Source organism: Apodemus sylvaticus, chromosome 6, assembly GCF_947179515.1.
Source record: "Apodemus sylvaticus chromosome 6, mApoSyl1.1, whole genome shotgun sequence".
In the NCBI taxonomy this organism is placed as follows: Eukaryota; Metazoa; Chordata; class Mammalia; order Rodentia; family Muridae; genus Apodemus; species Apodemus sylvaticus.
Window position 1 is genome coordinate 49310388 of NC_067477.1, and position 20971 is coordinate 49331358.

A 20971-nucleotide genomic window follows, 5' to 3' on the forward strand; every position below is an offset into this window, starting at 1 on the left:
TCAATCTCTTTTCTCAATCTACCCACAAGGTGGAAAGAGAAAAGTAATCCCCATTAGTTGTCCTCTGACTGTCACGAAAACATAATAAAAAACAAATTAGAACCCTGCTTCAAAAAATAAGGTGGAGCGCAATAAAGACCTCCACCATTGACCTCTGGTCTCTACAGGCACTTGCACACACATGAACACACAGCACATAAGCATGTACACATATATGCCACACAGACACAAAAAAATTAAATGAGGGAGAGAAGAAAAAAAAAAGAAAAGGTGAAGTTTATTTAAAAAAAAGAAAGAAAAGAAAGAAAAAAGAAAGAAAAAAATTTTAAAAAAAAGAAAAAAAAGAAGTCAGCTTTAAACTGAAAAGCCAACTACTTAAACTGTAGATACACATCATTGTCATCACCAAATACAAAGCACAACTGGGCTTTTTCAGAATCTGCTGTCAAGCAGATATAGAGATTTTATATACATTTTTTTTTCAGGCATGATCTTTCTGTATAGCTCTGGCCAGCCTGTTAATATTTTTTCACATTTTTAAAAATGTATTTTTATTTTTAATTATGTGCGTGTATCTCTGTAGTGTATATGCACCTGAGTGGAGAGGCCTTGTGTAAGAGGAGTTCAGAATGCCTGAGGTAGTCACAGGTAGCTGTGAGGCTCCCTAACGGGTGCTAGGAACTAAACTCAGGTGGCTGTGAGAGCAGCAGGCACTCTTACCCATTGAGCTATTTATATAGCCCTATACTCATTTAGTATAAAAATGTGTTCATGAGTGTGTGTGTGTGTGTGTGTGTGTGTATGTGTGTCTGTGTGTGTCTGTGTATATGTATATGTGTTCATGTTCATTTGGTGTAAATATGAATGCATTTGTGTGTATGTGTGTACTCTGTGTGTCTGTATATGATGTGTGTACTCTGTGAATGTATGTGCGTATGTACTCTGTAAAAACCTGTACACACACACATACACACACACATGCCCTCAGCACCTGTGAATACACTAGGACAACTTGAGGCTCACTTTCTTCCAACAAGTGGGTTCCAGAAATCAGTCATCAGGCTTGGCAGCAGCATCCAGACCATGACCTGCTCTTCAAAATCTTCCTGCCTCGGCCTGTCAAGTGCTGGATTACAGGCATGCACTGAAATCACCTGCAGGGCTTTGGGGCTAATCTGACTTGGGCAACAGAAAATTAGAGGACAGACACATCAAGAGAAAAGCTGGGGTAGGGTGGGTGGTGAGCTCAGATAGAAAGGGACCATCAGTCTGAGCCCAGAGGGTTTGCTACTCTCAGCATGGGGTCTCTGTAAGGAGCAGGATCAGGCCCCAACCTGAAAAAAGAAATGGCTATGCCCTTATCATGAATACTCATTCATAATGCTCATTCATAAATGAATACACTCACTCAGCACACATCCCCTTTTTTATTTTTTAGATGTTCCCAATCAGCCTGACTTCTAGTCCTGCCACAGTTCTGTGAAGTCTTTGCAGCCTAAGAAGAGAACGAAATAAAACAAGGCAGCCTCTGGCCTGGGTTATTCTGTCCTCTTTCTCAAGAATTAGAAAAACTAAAAACCAGTAAGGTTCTCTGCCTGCAACGTGCCTCTCTCAGGGTGATAGCAATGGAGAACACATTGTGCCTGGTCCTAAGGTAACACAGTAAACCCAGTCTTGATTAATGCATAGTCATCCTCCAAGTTGATGTACATTGTGTCATGCGTAGCCAATCAGAAGAAGGCAAGGAATGGTCAGCGAAGATTCCCTGAGTAAGTCCTGGAGTCTACAAGGCCATGGACCCTATTGGTAAACAATCTTTAAAATGTTCTGAAATCTAAGAATATAATTTAAAGAAACCTCTGGGTATATATAACTTCTGAAGAGCCAATCTCTTTAGAACAGGGAAAATTCTCTTTTTGAGTTTATGCTGTAAAAGTTCACAACTTCATATATAACATAGTATGTTGCAAAAGCATGAGAAATTACCAAGCAGAAACTTTCTGAGGCAACTACAGTATATTCCAAACTGAAGAAATCATTTTAAGCTTTCTGGATGGAAGGGCAAGCGGCCTGCCAGCACTCTAGCCCTTCCTTACCCCTTCCTCTTGCCTCTCACTCCCGAGCCCCGCCTCTCTCTGCATTCCCTCCCCCCTCTCTCCACGTGGCCATGGCCGGCCTCTGCTTCTCTCCTCTCTCCTCTCTCCTTTCTCTCTGCCTCTACTACCCTCTTAGCTCCCCTTCCTGCCATGACAATAAGTGCCTTAAAACCAAAATAACAAAACAAAACATTCTCTCTGTCTCCCTCTCTGTCTCTGTCTCTCTTGACTCCTTCTCTGTCTCTGTGTGTGTGTGTGTCTGTCTCTGTCTCTCTCTCTCTCTCTCTCTCTCTCTCTCTCTCTCTGTTTAGAGGAAGACTGAACAGAGCTGTCCTATTTCCCTGAATGTATATAAGTGTTCATATATGTGTGAAGGCCAGAAGTTACTTCAGGTGTTTTCCTAAATTACTTCCCACATTATTTTTTTCTTTTGGTTTTTCCAGAGTTTCTCTGTGTAGCCCTGACTATACTGGAACTCGCTCTGTAGACCAACCAGGCTGACACTGAACTCACAGAAATCCGACTGCCTCTGCCACAGCTTCTAAGTGCTGGGATTAAAAGCATTCACCACAACTGTTCAGTTCAAGAGTAGAGTTTCAGGGCTGGAAAGCCCGTCCGAGGAATTAAAGCCTCTCTCTTTCATAGGGCCCACACTCAGCTCCTAACACCCACTCGTTAGCTGGAAACCATCCACAGGCATGCACATGGTGCACACATATGCAGCCAAAACATTTATACACATAAAATAAATAAATGTATGGAAATTTTAAAGACAGTTGTTTGCATGTTGGGGACTTAGCCTGTGGGAAGCAGTCCTTCCATGAGGCAGGCATTCAAGAGAAAATACAGAGAATGCAGACGAGATGGACATAGGATTTCTTTTTCTTTTTCTTTTTTTTTTTAAGATAGGTTCTCACTACATAGCTCTGGCTGGCCCAGAGTTATGCAAACCAGTCTAGTCTTGAACTTACTTACCACTTACCTCTACTGACAAATTGCTAGGACTAAAGGCATGCACCACCATACCCAGCTAGACACAGAAAATTTTATCAGATGATAAAATAATACGATAATGGCTTCTAAAGTGTATGCATATTTTAAAACTAACATTATGTACTTCAAATATGTGCTTTTGATTATATCTTAATAAAACTGAGAAAAGGGAAAAATGGTAGCATTTACCAAAACTATAAACATGCACCAAGTGAAATGATAACAAGTTCCAGACTGAGACTACACAGCAAGAACCTACTGGAGGGAGGGAGGGAGGGAGGGAGGGAGGGAGAGTAGGGGGGGGAAGGAGGGAGGGAGGGAAGAGAAGGGAAGAAGGGAAAGAAAAGAGGGAGGAAAGGAGGAAGGGAAGAGGAAGAGACTAGAAGAAGGAATATGGGGTTGATGGTGTGGCTTAATGAGAGCTCCTTTGCCTTGCGTGTTGGAGGCTCAAAGTTTGTTCCCCATCCCCGAAGGAGGAAAAGAAAATCCAAGTGTGGTACTGCACTCAAGTGGCTGAGACAGAAGAACAACTTCATACCCAAAACATAGTGAATTTCAGGCCAGTAAGGGGGGGGGGGAGGAGAGGCAAGCAAGGAATTTAAGAAGGGAGGGAGGGAAGGAGAGGGAAAAAGAGAAGGAAAAAGGGGAAGGGAAGAAGGAAGGAGGAAATGTATCTTTTATACTCACATATACACAAAGATATTTAGGCACAGAAATTGCTACCTGTAGTTACATTAGATAACTAATAATCCTCAGTGTATTTGAAATTTCTATTACTGCAAACTTCAAACATTTTATAACACTTAAGACTGACAGCATCACTCTAAATAATAATCACAATACACAGTATATTATGTGCCCAAAGACCATGTGTCAGGCTCAGCATGCCAAATACCTTGTAAGAGAAAAAAGCTTGAGAGGGAACACATTTACAGTGGTACAACAGGTGCTCAGCGGACCTAGACCCAGACTCAGTGCCCAGAAGGAAAACAAAACGTCTGGAGCTTATCTATTCTTGGGACTCTTTTATGAAACGGTACAGTGATCGGTCTCTCGGGCCACATGTTTTCAATGATCTCTAGCTTATGACATACGAGCTTCCTCACATAAGACACGCTTCCATTCTCTTTTCAAATAACCTAAATACAAAACACATGAAACAAACAAGAAACAATGTATTTTCCAAGGAAAAGTTAGAAGCACTCAATTTACCCCACTCATGGTTGTTATCATCCACAGGATTCCTACTATAAAGTGTATGGGTTTGCATTTAATAGCAGCACATTACATAGATCTCCTTTTGCAATTAACTTCCAAAAGGAAACATTAATGAGTGCATGAAATATGAACATGACATAATCTGAATAATACAGAAACATCTATTTCAGCATATATTTTAAATTACACTAAACAAAAATTCTCTTTTTCGTTTTAAGACAAAGTCTTGCTGTGTAATCCAGGATGCTCTACAACCTCTTTTCCTCCAGTGCTGAGATTACAGCACCTGCTACCCTGCTCAGCTAAGGGCATAAACTTTTTTTGTCTTTAAAACGTTGCAGGCAAAGCCCGGCGGTGGTGGCGTGCGCCTGTAATGCCAGCACTCTGGGAGGCAGAGACAGGTGGATTTCTGAGTTCGAGGCCAGCCTGGTCTACAGAGTGAGTTCCAGGACAGCCAGGACTACACAGAGAAACCCTGTTTCAAAAAATCCAAATACAAAAAAAAAAAAAAAAAAAAAAAAATTAAAACGTTGCAGGCACTGGGATGCAGGTCAGATGATAGTGTTAGCACAAGGTGAGCTGAATGTGGTGGTACGTCCCTGCAATCTCAGCACTTGGTAGCTAATGACCGCCACCTATCTCCCTTTGCTAGTAACTGGGCAAAAAGTAAATACAGACAAGGAATCTGAATTAACAAACACAATAATCATTGGGTTTTAATTTTTTTTAAATTTTTACTTTATGTGAATCAGTGTTTTGCCTATATGCATGTCTCTGTGAGGGTGTCATGTGCCCTGGAACTGAAGTTACAGACAGTTGTCAGCTGTCCTGTGGGTGCTGGGAATTGGATCCAGGTCCTCTGGAAAAGCAGAGTGCTCTTAACCACTCAGCCATCTCCCCAGCCTCACTAATCATTTTTAAAATATCCATTAAAAATGACATTTTGGGCAACATCTAAAACAACACTAAAACTTGAACCTTGTGTGTTTAAAAACAACTGAGTAATAACAACAAAGTAAACACTACACGATTTTGTTTAGGAAGAAGCTATGTTTTATACCAGTAAATTTCAAGGCCTTTATAATGTAATAGAATGAGTTGTTTACAAGTAAATCAGAGTTAATGTCAGATGCAGTTTGCTTCAGTTACCTAGAGTTAGAATAGCAGGCTCATTAAATATATATGAATCCATGGCGCAGAGAAACTGCACCATATTGATGGAGCCCTCATTAATTTTCAATGATATAGCCACTATCATATTTGTGTTCAAAAAAGGGGGTGTATAATCATTTGCCTTCATCTCAAAATTCTTGTTTTTCACATGCTTCAACTTAGTTAAATAAAAACAATTAGCACTTCAAAGTATTTCTACTGAGGTTCATTAAACTTCATATTTTCTTTTCTATTTGTAAAGAAATTGTATACACATTTGTGCATATATAATACATGTATACAAATTACATCTCCTGATAGACAACATGAAAATGAAATATAAGAAGGTACTGCAATTATTTCCTCCCATAAGTAACAAAATTCACTTAGCCTTCCTGTCATCTAATTATGATTATAAAATAAGTATAGACACTGTTTATATATCATAGGCCAAGATAAAGATGTAGCAAAATGCAGCAATGGGCCACAAAATCATGACTGAATACTTAAAGTTTTAGCAGTCTTTCGTTTGTTTAAACTAGCATGTTGAAAAAAAAAAAAAAGCGTAAAGAGAGCATTGTTCTAAGTAGATGAAACTTATTTTGATAATATAGTATTTTCATTTAATACATAGAGAACTAAAAAATGCAACCTTTATAGAATTTTATTTAGCAAACATGATTAAAATTTAATTGAATAATTCCTAACAAATGCATACACAAAAAGACTGGAAAGGGCTTTCTTTTCCCTGTAGGTCAGACAAGATGGGTGGGTCTGGAATACAAGCAAGATTGATTAACAGCCTTCTAATTTCTAGTTAACATGTCTTCTAACTTCCTATCAATCCTGTTAATAAACAGTACTTTGTAGCCTGTACGTTTGCATGTATTTCCTAAGTCCGAGAACCAGATCATACTTTTCTAAGAGGCTCTTCCCTCCTCAGTGCTAAGCTATACATCATTTATGCATTTGAAGCCAACCAAACATTTTGTTCCCTTGGCGCTGTCTTTCATCAGTTTAAGATGTATCCACTAACCAAAGGCCTTGTTGCAGATTTCACGCTTTTCTTTCCTCCTCCTGCTCTTCCTCCTCTTCCTTGTTCCTCCCTCTTCTCCCTCTTCTCTTCCTACTCCTCTCCCCCCTCCCCTTCTCTTTCTTCTCCTGCTCCTTGGGTCTCACTATGTAGTCCTGACTAGTCCAGAACTCTCCAGATAGGCCAAGCCTCAACCTTACAGAGATCAGATGAGACCATGTATGGTGGCACATGTTTTTAATCCCAGCACTTGAGACGCAGAGGCAGGTGAATCTCTGTGAGTTCAAGGTAATTATAGCCAAAACTACACAGACAGATCCAGTATGAAAAAAAAAAAATCTACCTGCCTCTGTCTCCCAAGTACTAGGGCTAAAGGTGTGTGCCACACATGACAAGTTTCTGTTCCTTTTTTTTTTTTAACAAATAGTTCTTTTTAACAAGTAGCATTTATAAAAAAAAAAACATAAAACTACTTTCATACCTCAATTACAAATTTTATAACTAGATTTTCCTTTTCTTCCTTGAAAAATACAAACTAATTTCCTTTGAGTCACACAAAAGAGTTAAATACAGGTGGAGGAGGGCGGGGTAGTGGTGGCGCACGCCTTTAGTCCCAACACTTGGAAGGCAGAGGCAGGCGGATTTCTGAGTTCAAGGCCAGCCTGGTCTACAGAATGAGTTTCAGGACAGCCAGGGCTACACAAAGAAACCTGTGGAAGAGGACAGATATCATGTCTGCCACATTCTTTGCTTTATGACTACCCCAGGAATGTTTCAAACATGAGCACAAGGTTCACCTAGATAAGTAATATATAGTACTTATAAGGATAAGATATGGAGATAAGATAAAGTCTTACCCCAACACAAATAAAATTATTAATAGGGCCCTGAAATTTGTATTTTAAATAGGCATCCCAGATGATTCTTTAGTATGAGGCAAGTCTGGGAATAAAGGGCTTGGAAATTTTATCAAGTGTACAAGAAAAATTGCAAAAATATCAATTACTAAAGAGCAATAACTAATAAATTACTGTTGAGCCTTGCTTCTTTATCTTTAGAAGTAGACTTAACACATTTAAAACTTGGACCAAAAGGTTACTATATCCAGGCTTAATTCTCATTAAATTATTCTCATTCCATATACCATCTTAGGTTCTATTTGCTAAGTAAATCAGGAAAAAATTTGACAGACTCCTAAAACTATTTTTTATTACATATAAAGTAAGTATAAGTTTACTTACTTAGAGAAAGAGAGTGCCTCTGAGATCAGAAGACAACTTGCAGGAGCTAGGTTTTCTCCTCCCACTAAGTAGGTCCCAGGAATTAAACTCAAGTTGACCATAGTGCTGGCCTAAAACATTGGTGTTTCATTTAGAATAGGTGAGAGTAAATTAATTCTTAAATTTACTTGAACTATCCCTCAAGTATTCCTCACAGTGAATGATAAGTCTTCACTAAATTCACACATTAAACAGCCAATCTAGGACTGAGAGTCAAGAGGGCTATCATAGTATTTGTGAGATATACTTCATGCCCTCTTTTTAGAAAGTTTTAAGAAAACTAGTTCTATTTCTGGTTATACTTATGAAGCGCTAGGCAATAATACTATATTATGCTATTGTTTCTGGCTCTTACAGAATAAAATTGGCATCTTAACGAATAATCCTTAAGGTTTATCATACAATTTCCTGTTATCTGTTTGAATGTTAAGGCACAAATTTGATAATAAAACTTCCTAGAAAAGAAGTACAAAAAAAAAAAAAAAAAAAAAAAAAAAAGCCAGGCAATGGTGGCACACACCAGTAATCCCAGCACTCTGGGAGGCAGAGGCAGATGGATTTCTGAGTTCCAGCCTGGTCTACAGAGTGAGTTCCAGGACAGCCAGGGCTACACAGAGAAACCCTGTCTCAGAAAAAAATGAAAAAAAAAAAAAAAAAAAAAGAAGAAGAAGTACTAGGTGTCAATATGACAAAACTCTATGAAATCCTCTAATACCAAAGTTCCCTCCCAGACAGCTTAGCTAACTAGTTAGTTACCTAGCTAGTTCAAGGCCAACTTGAGTTACAAAGCCAAATTCTGTCTCAAAAAAGAGAAAGAAAGAAAGAAAGAAAGAAAGAAAGAAAGAAAGAAAGAAAGAAAGAAAGAAGAAGGAAGAAGGAAAGAAAGTGTGGAGAGGGGTGCTGGAGAGCCAGCCTGGTGGGTGAGAACACTTGCTGTGCAAGCAGAAGGACCTGAGCTCAGACACTTGTACCCACACAAAAGCTGGGCATAGCCTCAAGCACCAGTAACCCCAGCACTACACGAGACAGATGCTAGCACCCGGTTTAACCAGACACTGTCTCAGAGAAAGAATACAGAAAGCAATGCAGTAATAGGACACACATCCTCCTTTGGCCTCCATGCATACGCGCTTGTGCGCACGCGCATGAACACACACACACACACACACACACACACACACACACATGCGCGCGCGCACGCACACGCACACGCACAGTGATAATAAGGCCTGGAGTGACAGCTCAGAAATTAAGAACACTTGAGAGATAGCTCAGCAGGTAAGAGCACCAACTGCTCTTCCAAAGGACCTGAGTTCAAATCCCAGCAACCACATGGTAGCTAACAACCATCTGTAATGGGATCTGATGCCCTCTTCTAGTGTGTCTGAAAACAGATACAGTGTACTCACATATAGTAAATAAATCTTAAAAAAAAAAAAAAAGAACACTTGCTGCTGTTGTACAGGACTCCAGTTCAATTCCTACCACTCAAAGGCAACTCACAACCATCTGTAACCGCAGTCCCAGGGCATTGAGTATCCTCTTCTAGCCTTTGGTGGCACACAAGAGAACACCCATACACATAAAATAAACAAACAAGTCTTAAAAGGCACATTGGCTTTGCTTTACTAAATAGGAAGACAGCAGGTGTGGGGAAGTTCGTGGGGCTGAAATTTACAATGCAGCCTACTCCTTGACCAGAGAGAAACTCATAGAGGATACCCACATGTTTGTGAACAACCCCCAAGGATTAGTGCCTTCTCCAAATTTTTCTGCCCAGAGTGCTGTTTCCTAATTTGCACATTACTATATTTTACTTAAAATATATAAACACCAATTACTAATTATTCTCACCAACAGATATATTAATGAAATGTAAATATGATAAAATTCAATACACCTAATCATTTTGATTTAACACAGAGGACAGAGAAACACAGTAGACAAAGCCAAAGAAACTATTCAGTAAGCAGAAAATTCAGACTCTTAGGCAGGACAACTCTATCACTACAATAATGGAGTATAAAAGAAAAGAAATGGGGCAGCTACATCATAGACACACACACACACACACACAGGGGGTGGCCTTTGGGGCTGGCAAAAAGAATATTAAAAGCCAGAGATGAGAGGAGTGCCATGATACGGCCATCGAATGCACACCACAGCAGTAGACATCTGCCCTTCAGCGTTCATTCCATCACAGACACAGAGGGTCCCCAGTGGGGAGAGCACTTTTCAATAGTGCAGCCACTAGGATGAAGTTCAAAGGGAATGGAAGGATAGAGTGGGGATGACGGATGATTATGATCTCAATACATTGTATATTTTTTTTCAGAGCTAAAAAAAGTGGCACGGATATTGCACAAAACTTCTCTAAAAACCTAACAGTCTGTTCGTCAAGGTAGTATATATCTGAAATTCCAACACTTTTAGGTAGAGAAGAACCTAAAGTTCAAGGCCAGCCTGGACTAACACTTGAGGCCCAGTCTTAACAAGTACCTAATTATACACCAACAGTATACCCTCATTGCCATTGTTCAAGCACTCCGGTTGACTACCTTTACTAGACTTTTAATCTTAAACCATTCCGTCACAGTTACACTGTCTAAAGCAAAATAAAAGTTAATTAGGAAAAGGGACCAATTAAGAAAATTAATAATACCATTATGGCAATTATATATAAAGTTCATTGTGCAATTTATGCCTGAAGACCTTGTCTACCACGCTTTACCTTCTGGAGGAAGATAGGAACTAGAGGAATATTGAGCTCACAACTTTATAGTACCTTTCGTCTCAAACTACCTTTTACTTAAACCACTTCTCCATAAAAGCTGACAAATACTTTGACCAAAAATTCTGCATTCATTCTTCAAAATACACAAGATCACTCTCCCTCCTTCCACCACTGAGCAACCAAAATGTACTTACTTCCTAGAGTCACTTCCTGAGATCCACACTCTTAAGGCCCATAATCCCAAGAAGTCTCAGACCATTTCCCGGTGATGAGGGTATGACACCTGCATAAACTTATCCTTAGATGGCTCACGGTAAGACACTACAGTGCCTGGAACAGAATGTGCACTCAATAAAAGCCATTACCTATCTACAAAATAACTGCCTGGAGTCTGTATTTTCTTCCTTTACATCATTTAAGTCTAACATAATTCATCAGGACACGTATATAAACACAGAAGACTTTCCAACTACTTCACTAGATCAATAGCAACAGTATACACCCAGAGTAGGTTTTCACTTCTTTTCAATAAAAAACATTTCGAAGATTCCAATCCCCCACGCTTTCAGCCAGACATCTGTCTGGAGTCTAGCTAACAACACATGGCCTGGAAACATTCGAGATTTTCACTGGCTGGAAAAGTAGGTGAGGGTCAATCTGCCAAACTTCTGCTTGCCACAATCAAAACTCCAGTTTCAAAGCAGGCCAGAGAAGCTAGGGACAAGCGACTTTAAAAGATAGAAGCTCTCATTTTGAATCCCCCCTCCCCCACTGTTTAAACTAGCCACACCCTTCATCCGCCCCCTCCCCCCGTTCCGCCCTGCGAGCGGCCTCCTAGCATCTCCCAGGGCTGTCCTCCCACCCTAGGAATCCACGGTCGCCAGACTCACAGAGTATGTCCGCACACGTTCACCATCAGCTTCAAAGAAGGATTCCGGTATTTGGTGGTCTTACACCTGGGGCAGCCCTGGTCGTCCATGGCGTCTCCTCAGCTTTGGGTTTTTCCCCCAACGCCGGCTTCAGCCACTGCCACCTAGAACCCCCCAGACCAGACGTCAACAAGGCTCCTACCAACAGGCACTTGGCCGGAATGGTCCTTCGCGAAAGAGCACCGGCTGGAAGCCAGGCGCTGCAACACAAACGTTCCGGGAGCGAGTTCTCCGTTCCAGCCGCTACAGTTCCATCATAACCTTAGGTGAAGCAGCTCGGTATCTTGGGATTGGAAAAGAGATGCTTTTAAATTATATACGTCTTGCCTAATTACATTATACAAGGAACCATATCATATTAGGAAGATAAGTTCTTTTGTTTGGAAACATCCACATGATTTCAAAAATTTATGCTGGTATACAGCCAATAACACAGACTAGTACTCTTTTAGAAAATTGGACAGTCTGTTCTGTATACGTCTTCATACTTGTGTAGTCAGAACATAATTTGATGCACACGTATAAAGATTAAAATAATGCTAAGGGTAGTGGCTCACACCTATAATACCAGCACTTGGGAGGCTCAAGTAGGAAACAGCCATGAGTTGGATCTAGGCTGCATACTGAATTCTGAACAGCTTGTGCTACCTAAGGAGACCCTGTCTCCAAAATAAATAAATAAATAAATAAACACAAGACAAAGTAATTGTTTAAGTTTATAAAAGTTATCTAAATGCTATTATTTGTACTGATAGTACAAATTCTTACTAAATGTCAAAATACTTCTATAAATAATATTCAGCACATGTTCTCTCACAAAGGGCCTTCCACTCAAGACTGCCAGGCAAGCTGTATTGCACAACCTAACTCTCATATGTCTTACCCCCAATAAAAGACCTCATTTATTTTCCAAAATATTAAATAAATGGCTATTTTATAAAGCAAACCTAAAGTAGCACGGTGGTGGTCCACACCTTTAATCCCAGCATTCAGGAGGCAGAGACAGGTGGATCTCTGAGTTTGAATCAGCCTGGTCTAAAGAGCAAGTTCCAGGACAACTAAGGTTACACACAGAGAAACCTGCCTCCAAAAACAAATAAAAAATCATAAAGAAGAATAAATAAATAAATGAAAAGAGAGAAAGAAAGAAAAAGACACACAACTTTATTTCAACAATCCCAAAAATCTGAGAACCTGATTCTCTCTGAGAATTGTAAGCCACATTTACTGTATTAACAAGAAGACAAATAGACGTCTATTTGTTTCTTTGTTTTATTTTTCAAGACAGGGTAACAGCATTTCTCTGTGTAGCTCTGGCTGTCCTGGACTTGCTTTGTAGACCAGGCTGGCCTCAAACTTACAGAGATCTGCCTGCCTCTGCCTCCCAAGTGCTGGAATTAAAGGTGTGCCCAGTCAGATAGAAGCCTTAAAAACTCTATTAGATAATGAACTATTCTTACTGCGAGGGACACGTCTTCTTCACCTCTGAGATAAGGATTTATTGATACTTAGAGACCAAGTGAATTCATAAAGTGACCACCAAACAACAACAAAATGTGGACATTTTTAATGCCAAGCACTCCTCTTTCTTTGTCTGTCTGTCTGTCTCTCCTCTTGACTATCTCCTCTCTTTCTCTCTGTGTGTGTGTCTCTCTCCTCTCTTTCCCTCTCTGTTGTCTCTCTCTTTCTTTATGCCTCTTCCCATTGAGGTCCATTTGGGTTGGTCAACTGCTCTTTCTTAGCTTTGGGGCCTGCCCTGGAATAAATAGTGACTACTCCATGTCAGGAAAGTGAGCCTTCCTTTCCCGGAAGTTATCAGATGCCAATAGTTCCTCAGCTAATGATAGAGGTGACATTAATATGTAATGGACTATATGATCACTCCTGTTTTATGGCTTGGTTTTTGTTTTTGTTCCCGGCTCTCACACTGGCCTGGAACTCACTGTGTAGTCCAGACCGACCTCTAACTCATGGCAGTCCTCCTGTCTCAGTACCTACTGTGCTGGGATCCCAAGTGTGAGGCACTATCCTTGTCCCAATCAAGTTTTTCCAAATTATCCCATGACTTGCATACCAGCTGAATCCATTCTCACTCATTTTACCTGTCTACAGAATTTTCTCCCTTCAATAAATACATAAAGGAAACAGCCCCACCTCCTCTTACAAACTGGCTTTGGTAGACATCCCTAGTTAGGGTCTCCATATGTTATGGAGGGAAAATATGACACACAACTACATATCACATTCCAGAGGAATCAGGACATGATGGCTCAAGATTTGACATCAGTATATAAGCATCAGTGACTCATGTGATCATAATACTGTCCACCTATAAAAGTTAATCAAGCCGGGCGGTGGTGGCGCACGCCTGTAATCCCAGCACTCTGGGAGGCAGAGGCAGGCGGATTTCTGAGTTCGAGGCCAGCCTGGTCTACAGAGTGAGTTCCAGGACAGCCAGGGCTATACAGAGAAACCCTGTCTCCAAAAAACCAAAAAAAAAAAAAAAAAAAAAAAAAAAAAAAAAAAAAAAAAAAAAAGTTAATCAAATCCAAGTTCACTAAAGTAAGAAACGTAAAAAGCAGGGCTGGAGAGATGGCTCAGCAGTTAAGAACACTGACTGCTCTTCCAGAGGTCCTGAGTTCAAGTCCCAGCACCCACATGGTGGCTCACAGCCATCTGTAATGGGATCTGATGCATCCTTTAGTAAAAGGTGAAAGATTTATATGATCTGAAGAGAAACCAGAGTATCTGATGTATTCTTCTGGTGTGTGTCTAAAGACAGCTACTGTGTACTTATATAAATAAAAATAAACAAATAATATTAAAAGAAAGGAAAGAATGAAGAAAGGAAGGAAGGAAGGTGAAAAGTACCGCAGAGGCCTGTCACTAAATGTGAAAGTCTACAAAAGTAAAGGTAACTTTAGGATCTTTACATTTTAAAAGAGCAGTGGCGTGTGTGTGTGTGTGTGTGTGTGTGTGTGTGTGTGTAAAAAAAGAGCAGAAAGCTTCTGGTGAATAAGTGTGTTCCCTGAGCCAAGAAAGAAAGACAGACAATTTAGCCAAGATGCCATCCACTCAGCTGACAGCATTGCCAGTTAACACCAGGACTGTCTTTGAGAAAGAGCACTCCTAGCCACACTTTAAAGTGAATTGTGAAACTGCTAGAAACGCTCCCGTGTACCATGCAGGCAACTGCTATTGACAGGAGAAGCCCAGTGACAGCAACCGGCTTGAAACTGTGCGATACACTGTGCCCCGAGAGTTACCTGCTGTAGACAATGTTGTTTATACATCTGAGCTACAGCACTAGGGAAACTGGATAGAAATAATGGTATCGCTATTTACTACTTGCACAATGATTTAAGCATTGGTTTTCCCAATAATAAATTAAAATAATACTTGTACAGTCTGAATGAAAATGTTTAACACTATACCTTTTGACTTTCGTTCATAGTAATAATATTGCCAATAACATCAAAAAGAAACAGTGTATTAATAGGAAAAGCAAGACTTTCTTTCAAAGCTGATAACTCTACTTGAGCCTAAATTTTTTTGGTCCTAACCTCTGTTTCCTTTATACATTATAACAGGTGTGTTATAGTGATGAAATTGAAACCCCCCTATGGTGGCTCATACCTTTAATCCCAGCACTCACTCTGGAAGCAGAGGCAGGCAGATCTCTGAGTTCAAGGCCAGTCTGGTCTACAGAATGGGTTCCAGGACAGCCAGGGTTACACAAAGAAACCCTGTCTCAGCAAAACAAAAATGATGGTGGTGGTGATGGTGGTGATAATGATGATGATGATGATGATAATGATGATGACGATGAAACTTTATAATTTGGACTTACCTAGTGGATTCACCGCACTGCCTGTACAAAACAGAAGGTCTGAACGGTGCGCCATCATCCCTGATGGAGCTTTGAGAAAAAAGTATTCAGAGTACCAGACTTCTGATTCAAGGGGAAACTCCACGTGTGTTGAAAAAGAAAAAGAGAAAAACAACAACAACAACAAAATTATCAAGCTTCCTGCCTCCAGGAAGTTAGCTACTTGAACCAATTAAGTACATTCTTGCTCTTAGAAAATCTGCTACTCCAAAGAGCTAAGAATACCTCCCTAGGCAGGGTTTTTAAAATGTAAACTCCTTCCTTGCCCCAGGCTACAGACTTACCAAGCTTTTCTTTTCAGACTGGGCAGATCCAGCTACTTTGTCCCTTTGCTAGAGATAACATCTCTCCCCAATTCTTATGAAAAAAACAGTCCCTGCAGCAAAGTGTAGTGAGCCTGTCTAGTAGAATGCAGGCACTCAAAAGGAAACTGCTGAACTAATCAGCGAACCGCCCTAGAGGGTTTCAAATTGGCTGTAGCAGATCTTCTTTGGTTTTGATGAGGATGACAAAATGAACTGGGAACTACTGAGAGCCAAGGAATTGGCCTTCTGCAGAAAGCTCCTTTGAAAACTAAATCGGAAAGGCAGAGGTAAGGAAAATAGAATGGCAGGTCTTAGCCTACCAGTTCCATTCCTGACCTCCACATTGTTTGATATCTATTAGCATTAGTGTTTGAGTATAAAATGCCCCCCTGCGTGTGTGTGTGTGTGTGTGTGTGTGTGTGTGTGTGTGTGTGTCCACACATGCATGGAAAGCTCACATAATGAATGCTGCTTAGTCCTCAGCTGATAGCTCTATTTTGCTAGGGTCTGGAAACATTAGGTGGTGAGGACAGGTTGAGAGAAGTGGATCACTGGGGGTGGGGGATGGGGGCGTGAGAGGGGCAGTATAGTGAACTGTCTCATTCCAGGCCCAGAAACATAGCCAATTGACCATGGACTGAGCCCCCTACAAACATGAGCCAAAAAATAAATAAATAAACAAACAAACAAACAAATAAATAAATAAATAGAAGCCTACAACAAAACTTTCCTGCCCTAAGTGATTTGTGATTACTCTGATGTCTTGTCAGAGTAATGAGAATAGCAACAACTCAGTACCATAATTCAGTAAGTAATTCAGCAAGTAATCCTTTTGCTTAAGCCAATTTAAATGTGTTTAGGGCTTCCAGGGAAATCTATACCATCACAAAAAAGATAGGAGAGCACTAAAACCTTGCAGTCCGGTATTTTTCTGTCTGTATTTCTACTCTATACTGCTGCCTATGTGACTCAAGGGTCACTCTCTACCTTCTTCCTGTTGGTCACTGTACTACAAAGGTAGATGACTTGGTCACCAAGAACTTATGAGCATATATACATGCCTTGATTTTTCCAGCACAAACAGAAAACCTTTAAAAAAAAAAAAAAGGATTCTGGGGCTGGAGAGATGGCTCAGCGGTTAAAAGCACTCACTGCTCTTCCAGAGGTCCTGAGTTCAATTCCCAGCAACCACATGGTGGCTCACAACCATCTGTAATGGGATCCAATGCCCTCTTCTGGTGTGTCTGGAGACAGCTACAGTGTACTCATATAAATGAAATAAATAAATCTTTAAAAAAAAAAAAAAAGGATTCTGATTGTTTTGATTTGGGAACGTACTTATTCTAGACTAATTGTCATTGGCCATGATGGTATACACAAACAACTACACACATGACAGCAAGCTGAACATTTAAAAGGGGTTTTTGTTGTTTTGTTTTGTTTTTCTGCCAGTTCTTGCTAAGTGGCCCGAACTGGTCTGTGGTTTTGAATCAGTCCTCCTGCATCAATGAGAATGGTCTCCTAACCACTCTCCAACTACCCATTTATATAAAACCCCTGTTCCATACTGAATTCCCTGCTTACTTTCAGAAACACATCAAATAATCATCGTTCCGTGCACTTCCCATTCTGTTCCATTTGCCTCTGATGAGCCACTATCTTCTCAAAATGCTCAACCTTCAAAGACTCAGCTCGAAGCTCAAACCCTACTCCCCACCACTCTTTAGAGTCTCCTCCCTCTTACCATGCTCTTACTCAAGACCGTGTCCATGTAAAAATATATCTTCTCTCCTCCACAAGAATTCAACCTCCTAGAGACCGAAACTCGGTAGACTCACCCTTCTGCCCTTCCGTTCCTAAGGCAAGGCCTTATGTTTACACAGGACTCAGAAAGTGACTGAGAAGTGAATGATCCTTCCAAAATGCTCACTGCACACCAACCACCTTTCCTTAAGTAGCAATGAAGGGGAGCAACTTTAGGGCCAGCCTACATTAACTCTCTGAGAAAGAAGAGCCTACCAAGAAGACGTCATCTTCAGGCAGCCAAAGTCAACTTGGAAATGGAAATTCCCATTCTGGGGCAAGAGAAATAGCCCTGCGGGTAAAGCCTGACGCTGGAACCCATGTATAAGTAGAAAGAAAGAGCTGCTCACATTTCCACAGAAATGTCCTTTGACTCCCATACATGATCTGTAGTACATATATACACTGACACACAATAATAGTAGTTGACAACAACAACAACAACATATTTTTAATTTTAAAGAAATCTGAAACCAGGCAATGGTGCTACACCTTTAGTTCCAGCACTTGGAAGAAAGTGAAAGGCAGATTTGTGTGAGTTCAAGGATAGCCAGGTCTACAGAGTTTGTTCCAGAACATGGATAAACACTGTCTCAAAAATTAAAAAAAAGAAAGAAAAAAAGAAAGAAAGAAAAGAAAAGGAAAAAGGAAAAGAAAGAGAAAGAAATAGGAAGGAAGGAAGGAAGGAAGGAAGGAAGGAAGGAAGGAAGGAAGGAAGGAAAGAAAGAAGGAAGGAAATCTGCCTTTTGGTAAGAAAAAGAAAAAAAAAGAAAAAGTCAAACAAACTCCATCATAACATGTTATACTGAACCAGATTTTCTTCAAGACTCTAGAGCGGCAAGCGCACCTGCTTGCTTTCAGAAACAAGTGTTTGGTTTTCCTCCTGCTCTTCATCACCCCGTCTCAGTGCCACTCTTCCAGATCGCCACACAGTATGACACTGCGTGCCAGCTCAATACTCCCAACATGGTGAAGGAATGAAACAGAAGCAATTTCAAACACCATTGGGTGTAACCGGTGCTCCAAGATAAACTCCACAAATATGGTTCCATTCCAATGTCACTGACCATGTTTGAATCTAGGAGGAATTATGGCCGTGTACCCTGCCCACGCACGGGAAGACTTAGATTGCTGGTCCTAGAAACACCTTCTGCACCAGTCGGTGGTGGCTCACACCTGTAATCCCAGCACTCTGGGAGGCAGAGGCAGGCTGATTTCTGAGTTCAAGGCCAGCCTGGTCTACAGAGTGAGTTCCAGGACAGCCAGGGCTACACAGAGACACCCTGTCTCGAAAAACCAAAAAAAAAAAAAAAAAAAAAAAAAAAAAAAAAAAAAAAAGAAACACCTTCTGCAACTGGTATATAAATTCACAAAATCCGAATCTGTAGCAGGACTTTGTAAATCTTCTAGGAATTGAGTCCTCCAGCTCCTAAGGTCCATTGTTTCCACAGATGCACTATTGCAGACCTGACAGAGCCACCAGGGCTCACATAGAACCTGATAGACTTCATACACTAGAGGCAATAGAGAGAACCAATAATCAAAAGCCAATTATGTTCTTTTCTAAATCAGGCACTGTACTTGATTGATAATAATTTAAAGCTAACTCCCATGACTTGGCCAAAGGAATTTTAATATAAAATTGAAAAGCCTCCTTCTTTGCATTATCAATAGGAAGATAACAATTTTTTACAGAAGATTAATTATGCATAAGGGGTTTTTTTGGAATGACTTATTTAATCTTTACAGTAATCTTTTCCACTTTTTTTTTTGTTTTTGTTTTTGTTTTTGTTTTTTTGATTTGTGTTTTTGGAGACAGGGTTTCTCTGTATAGCCCTGGCTGTCCTGGAACTCACTCTGTAGACCAGGCTGGCCTCAAACTCAGAAATCCGCCTGCCTCTGCCTCCCAGAGTTCTGGGATTACAGGCGTGCGCCACCACCACCCGGCTTCCACTTTTTTATACCAAATATGTGGCAGAGCTAGGACTGAACCCAAGCTTAGTGAGTTGAACACTGGATGTGTGTCTTTTCCATGAAACCACACTACTTCTTGTCTAGTTTGCTCTGATAAATAAAATTCAATGAACCAAATGCAGAATGCCCACCCAGATCAGACTGAAAAACAGAAAGTAGCAGAAAAACGGATGAACTCCAAATAATAAAATCTATAATGAATTAATTATGGTGTATAATATGCCAGTGTTATCAGTTCATATAAATGTACCGCTATAAGGTGTCAGGGTTAGGGACAAGTCTGTGAGGTAGGAACTTTCTTTACTATTTTTGTGAATCATCAGTAAATCAAAATTATCCTAAAATAAAAGTATATTTTTTAAGTGCAGGAAAATTTTTAAAAAGCAAGGAAGTTTTGAACTCAAATACTAACCTGAACTTGATAGCTACCTGGAGGTTTTTAAAGGAGGAGAAAGAAAAGTATTGCCTATGGTTATCAATTTTAAATTTGCCAATGATGGCCAGGCAGTGGTGGCGCACACCTTTAATCCCAGCACTTGGGAGGCAGAGGTAGGCAGATTTCTGAGTTCGAGGCCAGCCTGGTCTACAGAGTGAGTTCCAGGACAGCCAGGGCTACACAGAGAAACCCTGTCTCGAAAAAAACAAAACAAAAAATTTTCCAAAGATGTCACAATTTTATCACATTAGGATAGTGTTTTTGAAAGAAAAAGAAAGGAAGAGAAAAAGAGGGAGAGAAGTGGGGGCACTGAGGTAGCTGAGCCAGTAAAGGTTTTGCCCTTAAGCCTCACCACCTGAGTTCAATCCCCAGCACCAATACAGTGGAAGAAGAAAATCAAAATCGGAGAACCGACTCTCAAGAGTTGTCCTCTGACGTCCACACATGTGTCATGGCTGGCATGTGTGCTCTTGCATGTGTGTATGTGTGTGCACTCACACACACACATAATAAATATTTTAATGAAGAACAGTTAGGTTCTGTATCATATATCTCAACTAACCAAAATAAAGTGGTAGCAAAAAAAAAAAAAAAGAAAGAGAGAGAGAGAGAAAGAAAGAAAGAAAAGAAGGAAGAAAGAAAGAAAGCAAGCAAGCAAACCTCACCAAACTGATGTGACAGCAGGTGACCCGAACAGCTGCTTGGCAACATGCTGAAATAGGCAGTTATGACTGACTGGGAAGCAGAAATGATACAAGGCCACGCTGCAGTAAAGGTTAGGGGGAGGGCATTTGGCTGTTAGATTTTTGAGAAGGAGCAACCCCAGACAAATCCAACTGACCCACAGTAGCCACAGAGACAGGCTCATCATCCCTTCCTGAGCTAAGACCTTGTGCAAACCACGAAAGAAAGAATCCCAACTGAATATAGTCACACTGCACCTCCATACTTCAGCCTCAAGCCTGGAGACCAATCTTTCATCTGTCTGCGGATGTCGAGGGCTGCCGATCCTGTCCGGATCTCTTCCAATACACCTGCATACAGAGATGGTGTTCTTTCCAGACCTATCTATCACTGTCAAAGAGAAACTATTTATCCATCCTAGCACCACATTGTGTGTGTGTGTGGG

At 40.5% G+C, this 20971-nt stretch overlaps 1 protein-coding gene across 1 annotated transcript in view; it reads right to left on the minus strand.

Moving 5' to 3' along the window:
* Window positions 1-11596, minus strand: part of Mnat1 (MNAT1 component of CDK activating kinase) — a 127279-nt gene extending 115683 nt beyond the window's left edge. The window contains exon 1 of the mRNA XM_052185674.1: window positions 11397-11596. Within this exon, the coding sequence (XP_052041634.1) occupies window positions 11397-11485 (89 nt within the window). The 5' untranslated portion in view covers window positions 11486-11596. The remainder of the gene's footprint in view (window positions 1-11396) is intronic.
* Window positions 11597-20971: the final 9375 nt, after the last annotated feature.